The sequence below is a fragment of the Paramisgurnus dabryanus genome, chromosome 6 (genome assembly GCF_030506205.2).
Source record: "Paramisgurnus dabryanus chromosome 6, PD_genome_1.1, whole genome shotgun sequence".
Lineage (NCBI taxonomy): Eukaryota > Metazoa > Chordata > Actinopteri > Cypriniformes > Cobitidae > Paramisgurnus > Paramisgurnus dabryanus.
The window spans coordinates 9915006-9938900 of record NC_133342.1 but is presented as its reverse complement, the minus strand read 5'-3'; the positions used below and the strand labels follow the sequence as shown (position 1 = coordinate 9938900).

General features: G+C 37.1%; 1 protein-coding gene and 1 long non-coding RNA gene across 5 annotated transcripts; one reads left to right on the top strand and one right to left on the bottom strand.

Annotated features, from left to right (window-relative positions):
• The first annotated feature begins 2190 nt into the window (after nt 1-2190).
• On the top strand, nt 2191-8434 carry LOC135744252 (G-protein coupled receptor 55). 4 transcript variants are annotated; one of them, XM_065262260.2, is made up of 3 exons: nt 2275-2306; nt 2982-3074; nt 4385-8434. In XM_065262260.2, exon 3 carries the CDS (start codon nt 4392-4394, stop codon nt 5313-5315), a length of 924 nt encoding a protein of 307 aa, XP_065118332.1. In that variant the 5' UTR covers nt 2275-2306; nt 2982-3074; nt 4385-4391; the 3' UTR covers nt 5316-8434. The 4 variants fall into 4 exon arrangements, with proteins under 4 accessions (XP_065118333.1, XP_065118332.1, XP_065118329.1 ...); XM_065262258.2 differs by lacking the exon at nt 2275-2306 and adding an exon at nt 2335-2757; XM_065262261.2 differs by lacking the exon at nt 2982-3074 and having other exon boundaries at nt 2191-2306.
• A 5493-nt stretch (nt 8435-13927) lies between these two features.
• LOC141282327 (uncharacterized) lies at nt 13928-16126 on the bottom strand. The gene is made up of 2 exons (XR_012336922.1): nt 14603-16126; nt 13928-14545 (listed from the first exon to the last, which is right to left on the bottom strand). It is a non-coding gene; the product is annotated as an uncharacterized lncRNA (long non-coding RNA).
• Nucleotides 16127-23895: the final 7769 nt, after the last annotated feature.

Below are 23895 nucleotides of genomic sequence, written 5' to 3'. Positions count from 1 at the left end.
GGAACACTGCTTTTTGCCAAACATTGCATATACATACAAAGGCTGGTAAAAACTTTAAACAGTGATGTTTAAATATACTATTTAAATAACCATGTTTAAGTCTACATTAATGTTATGTTGTAGTTTAGGTTGCTGTTTGTAATAAAACTGTAGATAGCATAGGAATAGCCTAGCAATCTATTATGCATATGGACTGTAACCATAGCAACGTTAGCTTACCTTGTCATTGCTGGTGTGGTGAAATGGATTTTACTGGCAAGATTTTTAAAAGTCTCTTTACTTCTGAGGTTCAAGCAGCACAGGAGACCGATAGAAACTTTCTGTTGCTTTTACTTAGTGCTCTCATTCGCAGAATTTTGCGTGTGCGGCGCTACCGGACCTGATTGCGACCACTTTAGTCAATGCTTATACAGCCGCGGACTTCCCAGATTCGGCTCTTTAAGAAACGCGTCAAATACAAAATTAAAGTAAAAATGAACATGCTGCATACAGCACCTGGAAACAGACATACGCTGCGTCCCAAACCGCCTACTTCCATACTATATAGTAGGCAAAGAGTACGAGAAGTAGGGCTTTTCGCCTACTATATAGTATGGAAGTATGCTGTTTGGGACGCAGCCATTACTATTTTACCCGCAGCTTTTTCCTGTGTGGATGCTGGTCATGCGCATTGGTCAAAAATAAAAAAAATAAAATAACACGTCTATTTTTGAAATGCATTGTTGTAACGCACTCGTTACTAAGACTGTAACGAGTAAAATATTACCAAAATTTTATTAGTAATGCGTTATATTACTGCGTTACAGCAAAAACTAATATATTACTGTAATATATTATATTTTGTAATGCGTTACTCCCAACACTGCTGTTAATGTTTAAAAGGAAAAAAAAAAATCTGTTTTTAATTAAAAATAAAATTGAATAAAGTAATATATAAAAAAGAAATGTAAAGTGTTTGAGATTTAAATTACAAAATAAATATGTAATATAAATGTATACAGAGGAAGACATAAAGTCAAGGCAGATCATTTGGGGTCTCATATATTGTGGCATACGTCTTTAATTTAACAAGGTTAACAAAAAAATAAGTTTACTGGTGCTGACCTGTGAGCAGGACACATAAGTTTACTTCAGTATACTGCATGCAAATGTTAATCTATCACAACAAACTATATATCATTGGAAAGGTCGGGGCATACACACCAAACACGAATTCATACAAAATCAATGCAAAGACGCGAATAAACATAAACTTGCACCGGTCAATGCGTATGATGCAAATTGGGCGGCGCGATTGCCACAAAAGCACTCGCTATATGTCTGAAACGCATCTTCGGGCAAGTTGAAAGTATTTAAATAAAGCAAAAAATTCAAATGAAACAAAGTTAAATCCCCTGAGTATTTTAGAGCGAGGAACGCAATACCTTATGTTTGGTGTGTACGTACAGTAGCATAAGAATGTAGTTTTCATATTTAAAACCTTAGCAGTAATAATAAAGCAGTCACAGTAATTTATTAATTTGCGACAAGAGTATGCAGCAAATTGTTGACACCTAGTGGCCGTTGTTGGTAAAACCACTAAAATTGTAACACAAACTTCATTTTTTGTGATAATTCTATGTATAAAATGTATACTTTATTGTATTATTTGTATTAATTGCATTGCAATAAATGTAAACTGCTGTAACAATTTTTATTTATTTAATATTTTCACCTCCATGAATATTCCATGAAAAACTTTGCCAGAGATACAATAAATTGAATGCGTACTTCACCTTTTCAACCCCCCAAAAGGCTGTGCCAGTTAAAGAGTTATATCATTTTAAAAATAAAACCCTTTTAATAATTTTGCTTGTCTATAATATTAATATTATACACTGCATTCATCACCATTTCTTATTTCTGAAATGCACATCAATTGATAAGCCTGTTGTGTTACACAGTACTATATTTCTAAAAATGACAGTTGTCTGTTCACACATAAGATATTTAGCCTTGCCGCCCTTTTGCCTTTTTAATTAAAAACTAATTTGCAATGCACTGCACTGCAATATCTATTCAATCATTACTAGTTTTCCTAAGAAGAAATTAATAATTTCATGATCAGGAAGTTGCGTTTCCATCTGATATGTTAATCTTGCCAGAGAGATGAGGCGAGTAGCCTACTTACAGGCTAACAGGAAGATATCAGTAAAATACCAAAGCCATGTTTCTGTTAGCAAGGATGTGGTCACAGACAAAACCTCTAAAAACAGAAGTACAAACAACAGTCTGTTAGACCGTATTTAAGAGAGCGCATCTCACTGGTAAGCACAGACACTCCATATTTAATTATAGAATTCAATCAGTCAGGTCATAACCTCTTTTGAGGAATGACTTACAGGGTAGGTGTTTTTGTAAAAGTTATTATATTGATCAAGATTAGTGAAATGCCATTTATGATATACAATTACATTAATTTAGGCACGTGTGTCAGTTATATGTATGTACAAGTGGTACAAAATCAGTTTGTACGCCCATTTTCATTCTCAACAATACTGATTCCGTGACCCACACATAGTTTCGTGACAGATGTAGCCCACACATGTGAAAAAATGGGGAAGACTGTGGTTTACTGACATGCAGACTAGATCTGGTTTAATGTTTTGACATTTTAAGGACTTTATGTGTGTGAAAGAGCAGCTTAAGCATTATGGGACTTTATGTCAGAGGTAATGGAGAAAAAAAGAGAAAACCAGTATGGCGTGCACATCTCAGGTACAACAGATTTTGTTCTTGAGGTTTTAATGGTGTGAGAAAGAGTTGTTAAAAGAGGTTTTGTTGACCTTTGACAGTAAATGTACTAACACCGCTTATTTCGCATAGTCGCATACAGTGTGATGTAGGCAGGGTAATCGCATGTGCATGCGTGCTTGCCTTTGCAAGTTCCTAAAACTGGTGATATGTGCTAATTTATTGCAACTTTACCATTTCCTATGCAGGATCTTTCCAACGATTTTTTTTACTGTAAATCTCATTGTGAATTACCACCAATTTTACTCTCTGAAAATGATTCTGTAAAATTATCACATAAGGTAAGAGCATCTACCATTACATTTTCTTACTTGTACATGTAAAACAATTATATAAATTACACAAACTATGTTTATGGACAATAGAATTTGTATGATAGATTTACTACATTTGTGAAGTAAATTCAAATGATTCATGCATAAAGCAAATATCATGAAAACAAGAGTAGACAAATCTAAACAGTTATTTTTTCTTTAAAAGATTTTAAATTAATATTTATTAATTTGTTACATAACAATTAAAAATATGACATCTAGAGATCATAGCTTTATAAACTAGATCAAGCATTTTTTTTTCATTTTGTGGTGTAGACATAGGGGGATTTTTTTTTAACCCAATGAAAGATAATTTCGTTCATTTACAGCGACACATAAGCTGTTACCAGTAAATTCAAAACTACCTAATATTTGTGCACATAAATGTAAACCATCAATGTAAACTTGTGCATGCAGCATGAAGTTTAAACAATTTAATTATGTATGTCAATTCAACATACTTTTAAAGTTTTGACTTGTATTGACAAGTTTTGACATAACTTAGAAAAACAAGTTGAAATTGTTTAACTTAATTTGTAAAAGAATATGTTGATATGATATAATTTTTACAGTGTACAAACTAAAATAAAAACATTTGATGTGTCGAATGCTGCGTAATAGTTGTGAAAGACATTTATTACTTTCAGGCAGTTTTTCAATGCAGTTTCCTTTTGAGGCTTTATCTAAAAGCACAGACATTGTTTTGCAAAAAGCAATAACTACTACACTATCACCTTTCAAAAATATCAGACAGAAAAGCAGAACAACTTTTTGCCTGATGATTTTAAAAGATACAAAAAGCCCTCCAGATTTGACAAAATACAACGAAGGGTTTATTTTAGGTCTTCGCTTTCTAAAAACCTGTGGGTGGAAAACCGCTAACAAGCCGTTTGCTGGAGGGGGTTACTTAGTAGTTTAAGTTAATACCTACAGTAAATGTGGCTGAAAAGAGTTTAACCTGTTGTTTAAAAAAATACTACACCTCTTCTTTAAACCACCGCATGAATCAAGGTTGAATCATAGGCTGTAGCATGATGTGTTACGCACAAATGTTTAATACTTTGAGGTTATGGGGTTTAAAAAAAAATATTTAACGCAAGCATCATGATGATACTACAACTTTTCAAGGAAACCCAAAAAATCCTCTCTGAGTGATAATAGAAAATATGAGATTGAAATGATGCAACCCATGAATGACTATGAGTGGGCATTAAAGAGATATTACGTTTCACTTCGCAAATTTCACCATGCTCTTCTTTGTTTCTCTCTCCTGCCAGTTTCACTATGAATGACAGCTGCCAACTTGGCAGCGTGAACAACATAACAAAATATCTGGATTTGGCGATTTACGTGCCCATCTTTGTTTTCGGGTTGACACTGAACATCTTAGCTTTGGTTGTGTTTTGTGTACTGCTCAGAAAATGGACAGAGTCGTCTATTTACATGACCAACCTGGCTTTAATGGATCTTTTGTTGCTGCTGCCACTGCCCTTCAAAATGCATGCGGCGCAAAACGAATGGGAGGCTGACAAAAGCACCTTCTGTTCCTTCTTGGAGAGCCTTTACTTTGTGGGCATGTATGGAAGCATCTACACAATTGCCTGCATAGCCGCAGACCGATACTTTGCCATAAAACACCCGTTTCGGGCCAAGCAGCTGCGTTCAAAGAAAATTGCCTTGATCGTTTGTTTCTTTATCTGGATTTTTGTTATGGGAGCGACATCGCCCATCTACACCTTTCGTGAAGTGCAAACCAGTAAATTCCGGTGTTTTCATGGTTTCTCTAAGAGGGGTTGGTCCACTGCAGTTATTGTCTGCTTGGAAGTTTTGGGTTTCCTGTTGCCCGCGACTGTCCTGGTGGTGTGTTCTGCACAGAGCATCCTCACGCTCAAAGCCTCGAAAAGCAGCGACCCTCAGAGAAAAGTTGGGGTGAAAATCATCTACAGCAACCTAGCGGCTTTCCTGATACCCTTTACCCCTTGTCACGTGGCCATATTCCTGCAATACCTCGTCCGTAATAACTTCATCTCTGACTGCGATCAGCGTTGGAACATTGCCTTGTTCATACAAGTGGCGATGAGTCTCGCAAACGTGACCATCTGCTTGGACGCGTTGTGTTACTATTTCATCGCAAATGAAGTCCGATCCACCAAACAAACGGTTATCAGCAGAGTGAGATCTTTTAGCAGCTCAAACCAAGAGATTTGAGAATGAATTCAATGGGAATAATTCAATGAGAATTAAATGACTCAGAATTTATAAGAATGTGCATTGATGGACTACAGAAAAATTATCTTAGCAGATGTCAATGTAAGAAATCACAGCAAAATCCCCAGAGTTAAATGAACACTGCTGGGTGTATTTTGTCCAAATCTTACAGAGTGTTAAAAAGTAACACTGAAGCAAAGTTAAAAGCTGCAATCTGTAACTTTATCTTCTCTATCACCATCTCTGTTTAAAACCTAAAAACGCATTTTACATCTTATTTGTAGAGCTCATTTCTAAACTTAGGTTAAGATGTTGGCTGTTCCATTAAAATTCACTATTATGGTGATCAATGTTTGTTTTAGTCAGGCTTGACTCTTAGCCTTTGTAGTCTTTTTTTGACTGCTATAACTTTGTGTGTTTAAGACATATCTCATCAGTGTTACTCTGCTTCAGTGTTACATTTTAACACTGTAAGATTGGGACAATATATACACCCAGCAGTGTTCATTTAACTCTGGGGATTTGTCATCATATTTGAAAAATATAAATACTCGGTATGTCAAACAGCAGCAAAAACTACAAAGAATATGAAGCCAATATATATGTAACCCTGGATCACAAGGGTCATAAGGGTCAATTTTTGGAAATTGAGATTTATAGCATCTGAAATCCGAATAAATAAGCTTTCCATTAATATGGATTGTAATATTTGTCAGAGATACAACTATTTGAAAATTTGGAATCTGAGTGGGCAAAAAATAAAATATTTAGAAAATCACCTTTAAAGTTGTCCAAATGAAGTCATTAGCACTGCATACACTTACAATTTTTGATATATTTACGGTAGGACATTTAAAAAATAATGTAATTTGATAGTTCACCCAAGAATAAAAAAAAATGTGATTTTTTACTTACCCCCAAGATGTTAGAACCCTGTATCAATTTCTTTGTTTTGCTGAACACAACGGAAGATATTTGTTATTAAACAGGAAACAGAACACCATTGACTTCCATAGTAAGAAAGAAAAATACTATGGAAGTCAATGGTGCTCAAAAATGATTTGGTTACAAACATTGCTCAAAATATATTCCTGTGTGTTCAGCAGAACAGGAAGCTTTATACAGGTTTGAAATAACATGAGGGTGAGTAAATTATGACAGAATATATTTTTTTGGTGAACTATCCCTTTAATATCCTAATGGTTTGTGGCAAAAAAGAAAAATCAATAATTTTGACCCATGCTATGTATTTTTGGCTTTTGCTACAAATATACACATGTGACTAATAACTGTTTTTGTGGTCCAGGGTCACATTTAGGAATGTATATAGGCTACAGTCATCAGATTATTTTGAATTTACCATCTTGACTGCCCATTATTTTTATGAAATATAGCTCAATACAGCATTTTGCCCATATGCCAGTTATTATCAAGATATGCATCTCTCAAAGCATTTCCTTCAATATAGGTTGCTGTACGTGATTTCATTTTGCAAACATCTGCTTGCCACTAAATTTCATTCTCAGTTACCTTAACAATATTCAGATTACATTTATCTCTCATTTTATTTCTCACTATCTCTTATTGTTGTCTAGTCACTTTAGCTATCTGTCCAAAACATGAGAACACGCCAAACAGACATTTCAGGAGTAGACAGGTTGATCGACAGGAAGTGTGTTTGTGATTGGTTAAGGCACTGGTTCTCAAAATTTTAGGCATTCAGCCCCCCCCCCCTAAATAAAGGGTTGTAGGTTGCATCATCTCTTAACGCCATCCCAAAAGAAAATTCATGAAATAAAATATTTTCAAACAAAACATTAAATGATTTTTTAGAGGATTGTTTAGACAGAATTTATGACAAATGTATTTTATAAAATGTCATCTCACACACGCCCCCAAGTTTGGGAACAACAGGGTTTGTTAATCGTGCAATTAAATTTTTTTTAGTATAGGTTTGGTTTACACCTACGCCACCAAAAAACATATTCTGGTCTGTCATGGTAACAACTCTTTGTAGACATTTCTTCAGCATTAATCTGTCATGTGAAAGATGCTATATTTGTCTGTATCTTCACACTGTCAACACAAGGACTTGAGGTGTTCGCGCTTACACGCGATGATGGTCTGACATACCAACCTGAAACCATCAGAATGACTCATAAACATGGTGCAACATGGTTATAGGATGAACTGTTGAACCGTTTATTATCCGATGTCTATCTCACATCTGAGTATTCTGCATCAGTTTTATACTTTTTTTTAAAAGTTTGCATAACCTGTCTGAAAGAAACTGAACCTATTTTTAATTTACATGAAAGTGTAAAATGTAAAACAGATTCCGATGTGGGAGTGGGATGATTAATTTCACAGGTTGCACGTGTCGTGTGTGGGTACACAGTGCCACTGGTTTCAATTTAGTAATACGACAACTGAGATGCTACCTATCTGTGACTCTTTTGTGTTTATGTGATTGTTTTAAGCACATCAGCTGAAAACATGTTTGTATGTCTGTATTCTACACTCCCCATATTATGGGGTCTGGGGGTGTAGGGTTGCTCCAATTTTGTAAAATTCTAAAAAAAAAACAAGCCTTGCGTGTGCTGATAATCATAAAGTTATGCTGATGAATTCTCCATGCACTTCAGTGAAACTGAAAACCAAATTTTGCTGCACTTACAATGTTGTGAAGTTATTCAGGTCTGAAACAGATTCATTAGAAGAATCCTTATATAAAAGCTCAATGTTATAAAGATTTATAATGTAAAGATGATACTTTCACTATTCATGTGCGATAGTAAATGCTTAAAGGGCACATTTCACAAGACTTTTTAAAGATCTAAAATAAATCTTTGACGTCCCCAGTAATGTGAAATTTTCAAAAATATCATGTAGATTATTTATTATAAAAATTGCCACTTTGTAGGTATGAGCAAAAATGTGCCGTTTATGGGTGTGTCCTTTAAAATGCAAATTAGCTGATGAAATGCAAACACTGATTGCCATAATGGTGGTTTGTTAAAATTGAAACAAGTTTGTGCTGTTAATTATTCTCTCTCTCTCTCTCTCTCTCTCTCTCTCTCTCTCTCTCTCTCTCTCTCTCTCTCTCTCTCTCTCTCTCTCTCTCTGTGTGAGTGCATGCTGGGAGCGAGTGCGGACGGAGCTGTTTGGCGTGAGTGAGAGCGCTGCTTTGTTGATGCAAACTTTTCTTCCTTTCTGGCTACTTTTCGTTGCTAGTTGCAGGATTAGTGTTTTTGTGGTTTCCCGCACTTCGGTCAGCGGGGGGAAAGGATGGGGTCGGAAGCGAGAGACCCCTCGTTTCTCACCCCCAGGCATGGCTGTAAATGCATGCCTGATGCTGATGTTTCAGTAGAGGACTGTTTGATAGCTGTAAGTACAGTAATTGGTGGAGGAAATATTCAATCTGCCTCACGAATGAATAAAGCTATCGTTTTTTTCCTCACTGACAGTCGTATGGTTGACGATTTGATAGAATCAGGCATAACTATTAACAATACTTTTGTCCCGGTGTTGCCTTTGTCAAGTCCGTCTAAAAAGGTTGTATTTTCCAATGTTCCGCCTTTTATAAAGAATGAAATGTTGGAATCATTACTCCTAAGGTACGGCAAAATGATAAGCCCGATTAAGATGATTCCACTTGGTTGCAAAAACCCCGACTTAAAGCATGTGATGTCTTTTCGGAGGCAGACTTTCGTGATTTTGAATAATCAGTATGATTCCATAAATCTCTCTGCTAAATTGAAACTCGATGGGAAAGACTATACCATTTTTATTACATCAGATTCTATGAAATGTTTCGTGTGTGGTGAATTTGGACATGTCAGACAATCTTGTCCGAATCAGAACAATCCGGTGGCCTCGGCTGTGGTTGCGGATAACAGTGGGAGGGCCGAAGGTGCGGTTGTTACTGCGGCAGTTGTGGTAGAGAAACCCCAGCGGGCCGGAGAGACTCCCGCGCTGGAGACGCCCGAAGGGAGGCCGGTGCCGGAGGCCTCCAAAGTTCGCTCGGAGGAGCCTGCTGAGGAGGTAGCCGGGCCGAGTCACACGCCCGCTGTCCCGCGGACAGACGCGGGGCCGCTGTTGATGCGGCCGGCGGCATCTGATGTCGACCAGCTTAATGCTGATGATCAAACGCTGACGGATAATATTACTGACGATTCGATTTCTCAAAGTCAAGAGGATTTTTCATCCCAGGAATTTGTGGATGCCAAATTATTGAATGAGGATTCTGATAAAGAGTTTGATGATATGGAAATGTGTGATTACGATGTGATGGATCACGAGTCTGCCTCCGGTAAGTCAAAACTTTATTCTGTTAAAGAGATTACTCTTTTTTTGGATACAACGAAGGGTCTTCGCAAGCCAAAGATTGAAAATTATTTTCCGGATTTGAAACTGTTTTTGATTTCATGTTCAACGGCAATGAGAAGCGCCTCTCTAGATGAACTTGACAAACCTAAGCGATACCGTCTCAAGAAGTTTATGAGCAGTGTCAGAAGTGTTTTAAAAACTAAGAAGTAATTATGGACATATTTTTTCTGAGATACTTTTTCGGATTCTTTTTACTGTATGGGTTTAGTACTTATTTCTCTATGGCACCGCTGAGGTTTTGCTCTTTAAATATTAACGGGTGCCGTGATGCTGTTAAAAGAGCTAGTCTTTTTGACTATGTTTCTTTAAAATGTGCCAGTGTAGTGTTTTTACAAGAAACACACACTGATGTTCAAAATCATGTACAGTGGTTGTGTGATTGGAAGGGGCAGGTTTTTTTGAGTCATGGCACCAGCCTAAGCGCAGGTGTTGCCATCTTGCTGGCCCCTGAGTTTAAAGATTTACCTGTGAATATTACTGAAGTGGTTCCCGGTAGATTGATTAGAGTGGATGTGACACTTCGGGGCTCTGATTTCTCTTTTTTAAACGTGTATGCGCCCAATGTTGGGGCTGAACGGATAGTGTTTTTTGAAAGGCTTAAGGATGCTATTAACGTAGTCCAGAGTAATAGGATTATTGTGTTGGCTGGTGATTTTAACTGTACACTAAACCATGTTTTAGATAGGAATCATTCTGAACCCCATAGCTCATCTTCTGATGTGCTTAGATCACTTGTTATGTATCATGATCTGGTAGATGTCTGGAGGGAGTCTTTTCCCTTAGCTAGACAATACACTTGGGTGAAAATTAATTCTAATATGATATCTGGGGCCAGATTGGACAGATTTTATGTACAAAAAGGTATGAGGGAGAAGTTTTTTAACAGTTCCATTACTCCGACTGCTTTGTCTGACCATCACCTTCTCTTGGTTGATGTTGTCTCTGCTGAGAAAACCTATAAGCAACCTTATTGGAAGTTTAATAATAGACTGCTATTAGATCAGGCCTTTGTGCTTTCTTTCACTTCTTTCTGGGAGTTTTGGAGAGAGAGGAAATGTCAATATAAGTCCTTAAGTCAATGGTGGGACATTGGCAAAGTCCACATTAAACTTTTCTGTCAAAACTACTCTGCCTACTGTAGGAATAATCTGGATAACACAATGATGCAGCTGGAGCAGGAGATTTTACACCTCAGCAATGAGGGGGACGGTGCAGATGTAAATGGGGCTCTGGAGCGGAATAAGTTTCTATTACGGAACCTTTTGGAGGAGAGGGCACAGGAGGTATTGACCCGTGCAAAATTTTTATCAGCTAATAGCATGGACGCTCCTACCTCCTTTTTCTTCAAACTTGAAAAGAAAACTGTGGACAAGAGAATTCTGGGCTGTCTAAAACTTCCTGAGGGGGGGAGAACTACTGATAGTCATCGGATACTTTCGTATGCACGGTCTTTTTATGAGGAGCTCTACACTGCTGACCACTGTGAAGAAGAGATGGTTAATTTACTCCTCCAGGATCTACCTCAGCTTTCTAAGAGAGATCAGTCCTTGCTTGACATGCCACTTACTTTGGGGGAGATATCTTCAGCGGTACAGGAATTGTCACCCGGTAAAGCTCCTGGCCTTGATGGATTAAATGCGGATTTCTACAAGCGTTTTTGGACTATCATTGGGAATGACTTACTACTCGTTTTTAAGGAGAGTATTGAGAATGGTCTTTTACCAGTAAGTTTTAGAAGGGCGGTAATCACCTTACTTCCAAAAAAAGGGGATCTAGAGGACATCAAGTGCTGGAGACCGGTTTCGTTACTTGGAACGGATTACAAAATTTTTTCAAAGACCTTAACGAACAGGATTAAACTTTGCATCTCCTCTGTGATCCATGCAGATCAGTCTTATTGTATTCCCAGTCGTACAATTTTTGATAATCTGTTTCTAGCCCGAGACCTGATTTCATACGCCAAAATGCACACCTTGGACGTCGGCCTTGTTTCCTTAGATCAGGAGAAGGCTTTTGACCGTGTGGACCATGGTTTTCTTCTAAAAAGTCTTAAAGCTTTTGGTTTTGGTACTTCTTTCATTAACTATGTTAAGCTGCTGTATACAGACATTTTTAGTATGCTCAAAATCAATGGTTCCCTTACTAAACCCTTTAAAGTGGGTAGGGGTATAAGGCAAGGGTGTGGTCTCTCCGGCATTTTGTATGCTATCACCATTGAACCATTTTTGGTCCGTCTGAGGAACAATCTGAGTGGCCTATCTATAGTATGTCCTCGCAGTGCAGAATCTGTGTCTGTCAAGCTTACTGCTTATGCGGATGACGTTACGGTTCTTATAAGGTCTTCAAAAGATGTGAAAGAACTGGAAAATTCACTTGAGATCTTTCAGAAAGCTTCTTCCTCCCGCATTAATTGGGAGAAGAGTGCAGCCCTCTCACTGGGAGTTTGGGAAGATGGAGGGCCCCCGGCTCTCCCCCAACGCTGTGTATGGAGTCAGGAGGGCCTTAAGATTCTAGGCGTCTTTCTAGGAACAGAGAGGTACATGGGGAAAAATTGGGACGGCGTTTTTGAAAAAGTGACTGGACGCTTACGCAAATGGGAGTGGATTCTACCCAAACTTTCCTTCAGAGGAAGGGTTTTGGTGGTCAATAATCTGGCAGCTTCAATGATGTGGCACAGAGTGAATGTACTTGACCCACCTAAGGATCTGCTTGTTCGTTTACAGAAGGTGTTTGTTAATTTTTTTTGGCATGGGTTTCATTGGGTCCCTCCGGCGACTCTTTATTTGCCAGTGAATGAGGGCGGTCAAGGGTTGATTAATTTGGTTGCTAAAGTTGAAGCCCTGAGACTAAAGGCTGTTCAGAAGCTACTGTACTCACCAGGGTTTACCCCGTGGGTGTCTCTGGGTCTTGCCCTTCTCAGATCTTTTGGTGGGTTGGGGCTGGACAAGCAATTATTTTTAATGTCTGAGTATGGTAAGGTTTTTCCCTTCAATATTAATTTTTATGGCTCAATTTTGGCTTCTTGGTCAGTGTTTAATATCCACAGACGTGACGATTTGCACTTTGGTGTTAATGAACCTCTGTTTTTTAACCCTCTTTTAAGTGGTTTCACATGCAAGTCTAAAACTGTTGTCAGCATCTTTTTGGAAAAAGGGGTATCTACCATAGCTGATCTAATCTGCCTTCCTTTCAAGTCATGGAGGACAGCTGAGTCTATCTGTAGCCAAACAGGCTTTAAATCTGTAAGGATGGTGGAACAGATCCTGGGTGAGCTGAAAACTGCTTTCCCAGCAACCCTTCTCTCTTTTTTAGAGAGTGTATTGTTTAAAGGCTCATATGATAGTTGTTTCCCAATACTGACTGTGTCTCCAAATGTTTCTCTGGATGGTGAGCGGGATACGAAACTGCTCACTTTTAAGTACTTGGAAGGATTTGCCTTTAATGAGGCTGGGAAGGATATACTCTATCAGACTTGTGTCAAAGTCAGGTTTTCCCAAGGAATCATGAACAGAGAGGACTCCAAATGGAGGGCCTATTTGCAGGCTCCCTCTAATTTTTTGCCTTCTTGGAGACTTTTTTATAAAGGCCCTCTGCCTAAGCGTTCTGGGGACTTACAGTGGAGGATTTTACATTGTATCTTACCTACTAACACTCATGTCTCGAAATTTAATTCAAATGTTTTGCCTAAATGCTTGTTCTGTGGTTTTCCTGAAACTGTTTTTCATGTCTTCTCTGAATGCACCAGATTGCTACCACTGTTTTCTGTTCTGGGAAAAATTCTTAATGAGTTGGGTTTTGTTTTTGACATGATGCACTTCATTTTCGGTTGTAAATACTCAAGGGCGCTTATGAAGCAATGTACTGTGGCAAACTTTTTAACGGGTCAAGGGAAGTTAGCAATTTGGAAGTCTCGTAAGCTAGCAAATGATGGAACAAATGTGAACCTTCTTCAGCTGTTTATGGCTTTGGTGGAGTCCAGGGTTGTTGTGGAGCACAAGTTTTTTCAGTTGACAAAAAATCTTCCAGAATTTGAGTTTAAATGGTGTGTAAATGGGGCTTTAACATCCCTTGGTGAGGATGGAACACTAATTTTTAACTGGTAGACTTTGATTGGGTCAATCAATGTGTCATGTACATTTTATTTGTTTTCCAGCTGTGATTTAGTGTGAATGGATATGTTTTTTCTAATGATTAAATAAAGGGAGTTAAAAGTCTAAAAAGTCTCTCTCTCTCTCTCTCTCTCTCTCTCTCTCTCTCTCTCTCTCTCTCTCTCTCTCTCACTCACTCACTCACTCACTCACTCACTCACTCACTCACTCACTCACTCACTCACTCACTCACTCACTCACTCACTCACTCACTCACTCACTCACTCACTCTTTCTATGCACTAAATGACAGTGCTGTGATTGGATAGTGCAGATTAAGGGGTGGTTTTGATAGTCCACTTTAGACATTCTACTAAGTATAAATAACTTTGCAACTACATGTCAACTAACTTTCATTAATTTGCAACCATACGTCAACTAACTGTCATTAGAGTATTAGTAGACTGTAAGGGTTAGGGGCTGTGTACACCAAAACTTTTAAACGCGGCTGAAAACGCCTTGAGGACGCCGAATGCCAGCTGTTTTTCAGCTGAGTGCCAGCTTTCTTCAGCTGAGCGCTTTGGTAGCTGTGATACTTCAGCTGCGAGCCGGTTGGTTGCTGTGGTAATGTCCCACCCCTGCTCCACTGTGATTGGGCGGCCGTGTGAGAACTGACATTGACGAGCGGAGCTTTTCTCCCAAAGTTGAATCTCTTTCAACTCTAGACTCTCAGCGCCGAGCGCGTGAAAACCGCCTAGCGCCGGTTTTCAGCGCGGAAAAAACCCGCTCGCTGCTGGCTTATTTGAAAAACGCCGAGCTTCCATTGGAAACAATTGAAAACATGCGCTGGCCGCGGGCGTAAAAGTTTTGGTGTACAGAGCCCCTTAGGGTTAGGGAAGAGTTTAGGGTAAGTGGAATAAGTTGACATGCACCTGCAAAGATACTTATAGACAACTGAATGTCTGTTGAGATATCATCACAATAAAGTGTTAGCAGATATTAAGCAGTCAGTCTACTAATACTCTAAAGATTAGTTGATAAGTAGTTGCAAAGTAACTTATAATTAGTCTTAAGTGGACTATCGAAACAAAGTGTTACCATAAGTTCCCCTTCTGACATATCAAGGGAGCCAAATTGTAATTACCTATTTTTTTCACATGCTTGCAGTGAATAGTTTACCAAAACTAAGTCACTGCTGGGTTGTTCTTTTTTTACATTTTATAGGTTGATGCTTTAATTGTAAACACCTAAAGAAATTTAAATCTAAAATGACACTTTATTTTCACTTTAGAAGAAAAATTTAAAGTTGAAACAACTTAGTTTTACTTTTTACAGTATATTGTGTTGTTCATACTGCTGTACTTTGAGGTTTTGCATTATTCATTTTTATTTTCATGTTTATTACTGTGAAGCTGCTTTGATACAATCTTTATTGTATAAAGCGGCATATCAGTGGTTCTCAAACTGAGAGTCACAGTTTTGTGTAATGAAACATCAGAGAAAGTACCAACTAACAGAAATTATGTTTTAGATTTGTATGGAGTAAAGTTTTTGGTTTAATAAAAAACTTGTATGTGACATTGTTGTTTTGTGTCATGTATTACATCTCTGTGTTATTATTGCAACAACACATTTTGTATTATTTTTAACACAACTTGTGTTGTCCCTTTCATTATTTTGCACGAAATAACACATAAATGTGTTAAAGGGCGCCTTGCATGTTAACCACCAATGTCGATTAATGCACAGTTTGACCAGTGGGCTGCGGGAACCGGACGCACATCACGCCGCCAGATGGTGTTGCTAATATAACTCGCAATGTATAACTATTATCATCAGACCGGCCCACCGGGAAAGTCACGAATCTCCCGATTGCCACTCCGCAAAATTCTGTAAGGAAGTGAGTGCTTTTTGATCGCTGTTCAAGGTGCTTACCCCGCGACCGGATGTGACGTGCCTCACTCAGCTTCCAGGATTTGAGTCATGCTGCATGAATCCGTTCTATCTAGTCTATCTATATCTATGTATTTGTCTATAATTTGCATTGATATAATCTGAATATTGTACTTTACTCGTCTCTTTAGTCACTCTCAATGCTCTTAAGGCAAATTCTCTCCCCAATGTGACGTAATGCAGTGCGTTGAGGGGGAAAGGAGAATCATTATCACATATTATTTGATAGACTAAGTGTGAACAAATTGCACAAATTCGTTGAAAAATTTACCCTGCAACATGCCCCCGGTCCTGACCCAGTAACGAAGTTTTCGTAAACCATTCTCTGCAATCATGTAAAAAATTAGGTCATTCAGACTTCCCCTGTTTTGTGATGTAGGTAGCAGAGCCCAACCGATATGTCTTTTTTTTGGGGGGGGGGGGGGGGGGGGCGTGATACAGATATCAGGGAGTAAAAAAAGAAAGATAATGTTATATTGGTAATCTTTATTTGTATATTATAGTACAGTACACATATACTACAGTACTGTACATAGAATACAATATACACGTTAACAGAATATACTTTTATAAATTAATAAATTATTTGCAATTATCACTCAAATGTGGTAATCAAACACTTATTTTGACGTGACAAAGATATGTAATACAGACAGGGAGTTTTATCAATTTATCAATAAACTTTATTTTCCAAAATAAGTCTCACATCAGGGCGCTAAACAGTAAACTTGACTTATTATAAACACTTTAAAACACAAATAGAACAATATATATAAGAACTTGTGTTATATATGTAACTCGTTTTGCAACAAAACTCTTCATATGTGTACATATTTTTGTTGAAATTAAAATGTGTTGAAATTAAAAATGGACAATGGAGCGCGCTCTGCTGGACAATCAAGTATTACACCATTTATAAGCATCTGTATTCTGTAAAAAGTTGCGACAGGCTCATATCGGCCGAGAAAATCGGCAAAACGTTTAATCGGTCGGCCTCTGTTACAATAATACCTCCCCATAATCTGCATTATCCAACCACAGCACTGCCATTTAGTGCAGAGAGAAAGACAGAGAGAGAAAATTGGCCACACAATTGAGTTTCAATTTCAACAATCCACCATTATGGTGATCAGTGTTTGCATTTCATCAGCTCATTTGCATTTTAAAGGACACACAATAATGGTGATTTTAACTATATCTATAGCTATAATAAATTATATGTGGGGTAATTTGAGCTAAAATTTCACATACATACTCTGGGGACACCAAAGTCTTGTTTTACATCTTTAAAAAAATCTCATAACATGACACCTTTAAGTCAAGTTATTTTAATTATACATGACAGATTGCTTCAAAGCATGCTTTACAGAAATAAACAGGAAAATTAAAACTAATCCAGTTTTCAAAGCACAGCAGTACATATGATATAGAAAAGCAGTCCACTTTAAAAACTCGCTGAGAGTTTTGTGATCTCTCGTTTTAAACCTCGTATTCCTACTGGGAATCCCAGCTATCAGGACAGGTGGCCAGTCCATACAAAAGTTGTATTTTTGGTATATGTACTGAACTTTATATTTTGTTTCTATTAACAGCAGATGGCAGTGAATCATTAACAATGCAAAGGAATGGAAGCAAATGGGCTAAACAACTAAACGAGAACATGATTAGCTTGTAGCAATACAACTTACCTAAACCAGTACCGCCTCCTGACTAGCCCTCAGCCTGATGCTGGAGATTACATGAAGATTGATAGATTAATTTAATGCCTTTTCAGAGAAGTGTTTTATCAAACATCTACCTGTCTGCCTTTCAAAGAAGAACTAAAAATCGAGCATGGAAAACAAAAAAACTTTTTCCAACTTAGCAGAATTAGCACAGCCAGTTACGCATATGCACTTGACGCAGAATGATATAAAATTATCCGATGCTACGCTCAGGTAACGTAAAACCGGAAGGTTGCAGCCTGCGGAGGTCGCATAAGCAGGATCCATACGTCATCAAGCCTTGTTTATTTCAGTTAACTGAACATTACATTCGAAAGTCATAAGCATATTACAACAATTTATGATTAACTAAGAATAATAATTAACATTCTAATTGATAAAATTCTGAAATAAACCGTTTTGATGACGTATGAAGGCGCATCATAGATATGCGACCTCAGGAGGCTGAAACGGCCGCAGATTCATATCTGCCCGTATAGGGCTCGCTGCATCTCCATGGCTTATTTTGATTTTCCATACTGTTTTTGAATCTAATAAAGTGAGATGAATGTTTTAAAGCGGACGTCTTGGATATTTTTTGATATATTTGTTAAATAGGACCTTTGTTTTAGAGGTCCACAACTATGGAGTGAATTAAGTTTTTCCTTAAGATCCATGTCTTCACTGTTTCTCTTTAAAAAACTCTTGAAAGAACTTTTGATGTTACAATGACAGTTTTTCTTTCATTATCCCAAAGTACACTAAAGTCTACTTATTCTTATATGCTGTTCTTTATTTTCTTTTTTTTTTCTTTTTTTATGCTTTAACTTTACATTTACTTTCAACTTTATCCTTTTACATCTCTAAGTTTAAGTTAATTATATTAGGTGAATTATGCTTTTGAATTCATGTTCTTTTCTCTCATCATTATTTATCTAATTTGTCTGTGTGTCACCTTGTTCTTTAATTATTTTTTTTATCATTGCATGTAAGTGGAGTGGAACTCTGTATAAACCCAATTGGGTTTCGTTCCCCTCCATGTACTGTATCCTATGTGATATTTGTGCAGAACAATTAAACTAAAACTAAAAAAATAATGTAGACAACTTAATGAGTCAATTTATGTTTCAGTTTAGTTGTAAGTTTTCAAGTGGATTTTGATAGCGCTGACCGGGGCATTGTCCCACCTGTCCATAGACGAGCCGCTGCTTAAAACACGATTTAAAGTTGTAAATTAAGGTATATTATCGTGTTACAATACTTAAAATATTGCTTTGCTTCTGTATATTCATTTATGGCTGTAGAACGAATTGTTGTTCCCTTATATGACCAAGAGATGGCGCCACACGAGTATTTTTTCTATAAATATTTAAAGTTGATTTTAAAAATTATTTATTTATATTTTATGTTTTAATAATAATCAAATGATTACGCCGCTATTTCAAGGTTTATTATAAACAACGCACAGACGGAGTAAATAAAAACTAATGTTATTTGAGTTTTACAGTCAGAGAGTTTACTCAAGAACATGATTATGAATACATTTTTTCCTTAACTCTTAAACAGGCAATGCACTCTTTTCTTGTTTGGGTCATAAATAAACTTTTTCATCAAACCCTTATATCATTTATCATAGCTTGGTCTGTCTTGTATGTGTGGGTCAAGTTTTTTATTTTTATTATTAAGTCATATGCCTGACTTAAATTTAACACGGCCTTGTTGGTGCAGGACAGTCAGATTTTGTGGTAAGTATATTAATCTTACTTTTCTTCTTCTTAAAAAAAAAAAAAAAAATTACTTGTGAACATTGTCTTAAGGTGCTGAAGAAGAACAATATTTATATATTGTTCATAATGTTATTTAGCAAATTTTAAAATAGATGTATTCCCTTAGATACATTGCCAGATTAGGTAAAAAGGGATTAACACAATATTGACTATCTTTATATTTTGAGTTGAAAAATTTAATAAATGATACATTTTGCAGGTTACATTGATAGTAGTATATTTAGGTGACTGCATCTTTGCATTTTAACTGGATATTTTCTTTCACCGCTTCACAACGAACTAATTTTATGACAGAAGGAATGAAAGGGTATGTTATTTATAGAGTTGATACCAATGAATTCTTCAGTTTCTGAGAAAAGTGATGAAGATGAAGATTTTGTGACAGTGCAGCAGTGTAATAGAACCAAGAAATGTAAGTACTTTTCCTCATGCCAGGCATGCATTCTTCTGAATTGCAGCAGATGAGAGGCCTCTGCATGAATCAGATATAGTTTGCATTGAGGGGAAGTCATGGTAATATACAAAATGAATCAATTGTTTAATAATTTAACAAATTTTTATTATCTAAAAAGATTATTTTTTGCAGGTGAAGGAGGAAAAGCACCAATGAAGACATTCAGAACTGCCCATTTTAGTCCTATTCTTATTTAGTTAATTAACATTTATTGTTACTTGTAAACCAGTTGTTTACACTGTTTAAAATGGATAAGAAAATATGTATGGCATGTTTCAGAACAAGAGAGGAATTCAGAATTACATAATGTTTGCTACAAATAAAAAAATAAATATTGATGACTTTGTCATTTTTTATACCTTAATAGGGCAATGTATCCTGGGAGATACAACGGTAACACTTTACTTGAAGAGGTGTTCATAAGACGTTCCTTATTTCAAAATATGTGTTCTGCGCATTGAGTGCGTGTATGTGCATCACATGCCTTGTCAAAACAAGTGCCTGCTGCAGATGCGTCTAAAGGGTTTATGATAAAAGAGATGCTTGCGTAATCTCATGTGTAATCACAGTTTACTGTAAAGGGAGTGTCTTGCGTGTATTTTGTGTCTTTTATCATAAACTGTTTTGATGCGTGTGCACCAGGCACTTATTTTGACAAAACATGTGATGCACATAGGATCACATGATGCAACAAACACATACAGTATTTTGAAAACGCAAGCAACACACATGACACTCTGAACACTTATTTTGAATCTGCGCCCCTTGGATGAGCAGTCACGAGCCGCCACTGCTTTTACATAAGCCCAGATGATACAAAAAATGACATGAAATGATTTTTTTACTCATTGTTTTCCACTCTTGCCTGTTTAAGGGTTAAAGGGATAGTTCACCCAAATTGAAACATTTTGTCATCATTTACTCACTCTCTTGATGTTACAAACCTGTATAAATGTCTTTTTTCTGATGAACACAAAGGAAGATATTTTAAGAAATGTTTGTAACCAAAGCATTCATGAGACCCATATGCAATGGAAGTGAACATTTCTTAAAATATCTGTCTTTGTGTTCATCAGAACAAAGAAATTTATACAGGTTTTTAACATTATGAGAGTGAGTAAATGATGACAGAATTTTCATTTTTGGGTGAACTATCCCTTTAAGTGTGTATGATTAGGCTATTATTTAATCAATAAAATATAAGTCAACAATAACTATAATATTATAAGTGATGATGCTCCTAACTTCATCACTGGATAAGTTTACAGACTTGTAATATGATGGTTTGATATTGATAGACAAAACACTGCACTTTAGATGAAACCACACCAACCCTACACAAGTTTTAATGCTTGATAAATGGTATGGTTGCAACCAAATGTGGTTTGCTGTGTAAAATGTTCATCCTGTTTACTTTCATTGCCCGCCCACACAAAAGTCCTATGTAGCTTTTGCAACTTTCTTTGTTTACTGACCTTTACATATGGAAACTATACCAGAAACATTTGGGGTAAAGAACTTAAATAACCAAGAGTGTAACTTTGCATTGTACACAATCAACTCAAAAACGTGCAGAACACTGCAGGTCTGTTTAAAATAAATTTGATCTGAACATTGATTCGTCGATGTTAATCCCATTGAATCAATTTCACGTATGCACCCTCCATTGATATGAATTTTTTTTAAATTTCAACAAACCGTCGGAGCCGATGGTGTAGTGGGCAAGTGCTCCGACATATGGTGCAGTCGCACTTTCGGCGACCCGAGTTCGAGTCCCGGCTCGAGGTCCTTTGCCGATCCCCTACCCCTCTCTCTCCACCCTGTACTTTCCTGTCCTCTCCTACACTACTATATCTAATAAAGGCATAAAATGGCCCAAAAACATAACTAAAAAAAAAAAAAAAAAAAAATTTCAACAAACCATCACTGTGGTGATCAGCGTTTGCTTTAGTTGGGCCTCTGACTCTTGTGTTTTAATGTTAAATTTTGTTTGGTTGTTGAAGCAGTGTTTTAAAATATATTGCAAAGAAAACTTAGATCTAATGTGATCAAGTAATTTACTTGTACCTAAATAATATTTCTTGTGTGTGCGTGCGGTGTTAATGATGTGTAAAAAATGGGAGATATTACAGTGCTAGTTGGAAGCATTGTCACGTTTGTAATTTTCTGAATAATAAAAACATACTTAGAAGGTAAAACTACTGAATCAATCTCTGACATCATGAATAAGTCTATGAAACTCATCAATGGTGACGATCAACAAAAGAAAGCTTTATGTTGCTGGATATCAACCTAGTAGGTGTGTCCAAGTTCATGCAGCGCTACACAGGCCGATCGGTTAGGTTTGCCGCTTGCAGTCAAGGGAGGAGTTGAAGACGGAGCCGTCAAGTCTTACACCTGCTGCTCGCCGTAGTGATGTGTGTGCTGTGTTTCCTTTTTTTATCAAGAATTAAGTAAATTAGATGGTGAATTTGTTAAAAACAAACCTTTTTACAAAAATTTGCAACCAGAAACCCTTTATATTGAATATTTTAATTGCTTATACTTAATGCCGAAAACATTAGCCTACATTATTAAAATACCAATAGAGTTTGGCCTTTCGCTTCTTTTAATTTTTACATGACACATTTATTCAGGTATATTAACCAGTTCTACCAGTTATAAAACATGAATTTATAAACTTTATTAGTGGAACTGAAGGTTGGATTAAACATGAAACGCACGTGATCGTTATCATCAATGAGCAGATCATGTCATGACCGGCAGATCATCAATGACCACTCCACTCCCAGGCATATTGGTCAAAGAACCAAGCTGAATGGAAAGGTTGTGATGAATCTTAGGGTCAGACGCTATGGCGAGCAGCTCCGTCTTTGCAAGGTTCAGCTGCAGATGGTGATCCTTCATCCAAAGTTAGATGTCCCTCATGCATGCTAAGATGCTAGCAGAAATTGTGGGATGTTTGGGGTGGAACGACAAGGGGAGTTGTGTGTCATCTGCATAGCAGTGGTATGTAAAGCTATGTTTCCGAATGACAGAACCCAGGGATGTCATGTATATCGAAAAGAGCAGTGGTCCAAGGACTGAGCCTTAAGGTACCCCTGTATTAAAATGGGGTTTGAAGATGTCACCTCCCCAGGATACCCTAAATGACCTACCTGAGACTTGAACCACAGTAGCCCTGTACTGGAGACACCCTTAGCCTTGAGGGTCGAAAGGAGGATGTGGTGATTAACAGTGTCAAAAGCGGCGGATAGATCCAGTAGGATCAGTACAGATGATTTGGAGGTTGCCCTTGCCTGCAGCACAGTAGCAGCACAGTCTCGGTGGAGTGATTGCTTTTGAAGTCACATGCCTTCAGCACCAACTCGAGTCGGACAAAATTTCTGAAATACCAAATACCATAGTTTTAAGTGTATCAAAATAAAATACAGCAGCCACAACATGTATCAAAACAAACTACTATATTTTTGAATTTTGAAAATACTAAAAGATTTTTACAAGGGAGCATGACATTTTTGTGCAAACCTTCCATCATCTGGACTATTTGATCTATTGCTTCACCATTACATTGACTCTGAGCCATGCAAAAATCTGACATATAACCGGTTTCAAAGGGCCTACTTTGCATTAGCAACACTAAAAAACAAGTTATTCATAAGAAGACAACTGATGGCACCTGTATTCATAGCAACTAGTTTCTAACTAATTTATCAAGGATTGTTATCATAATATAATAATATATTGTATGTCAGGCAGCCACTCATACAATGGTAGGCAACCCAAAATATTATGATCCTACTAAATAGCTACTTCAACAAATGAGTATGGTTTGAAACAGGCTTTACAATACACACGTGCTACTGTGAGCAGCTCTGCTGTGCTCTTTCATACGCGATCATATTCATATCCGTTTCAAAGAGTGGCTTACAGTAAAAGCTGCTGCTACATGTAACTTTAGACCACTACACCAATATTGTGGCATTAAAATCCCAGTTGTTGTTGCTCAACACTGAAACGCTTTTTTGGTTGTGCACAACCAACATATGCTGAAAGTAGCAAGCTAAACTATTTAGCCTAGGCTACTAAAACAAACACCAAAACTTAACATGAACTGTTAAAAATTATAGCAAATTATGCAAAAAATTGATGAAAAGCTGGCAGCCTGCCCTGCACGTTTGACCGCCACCTTTCATATGGATCAATT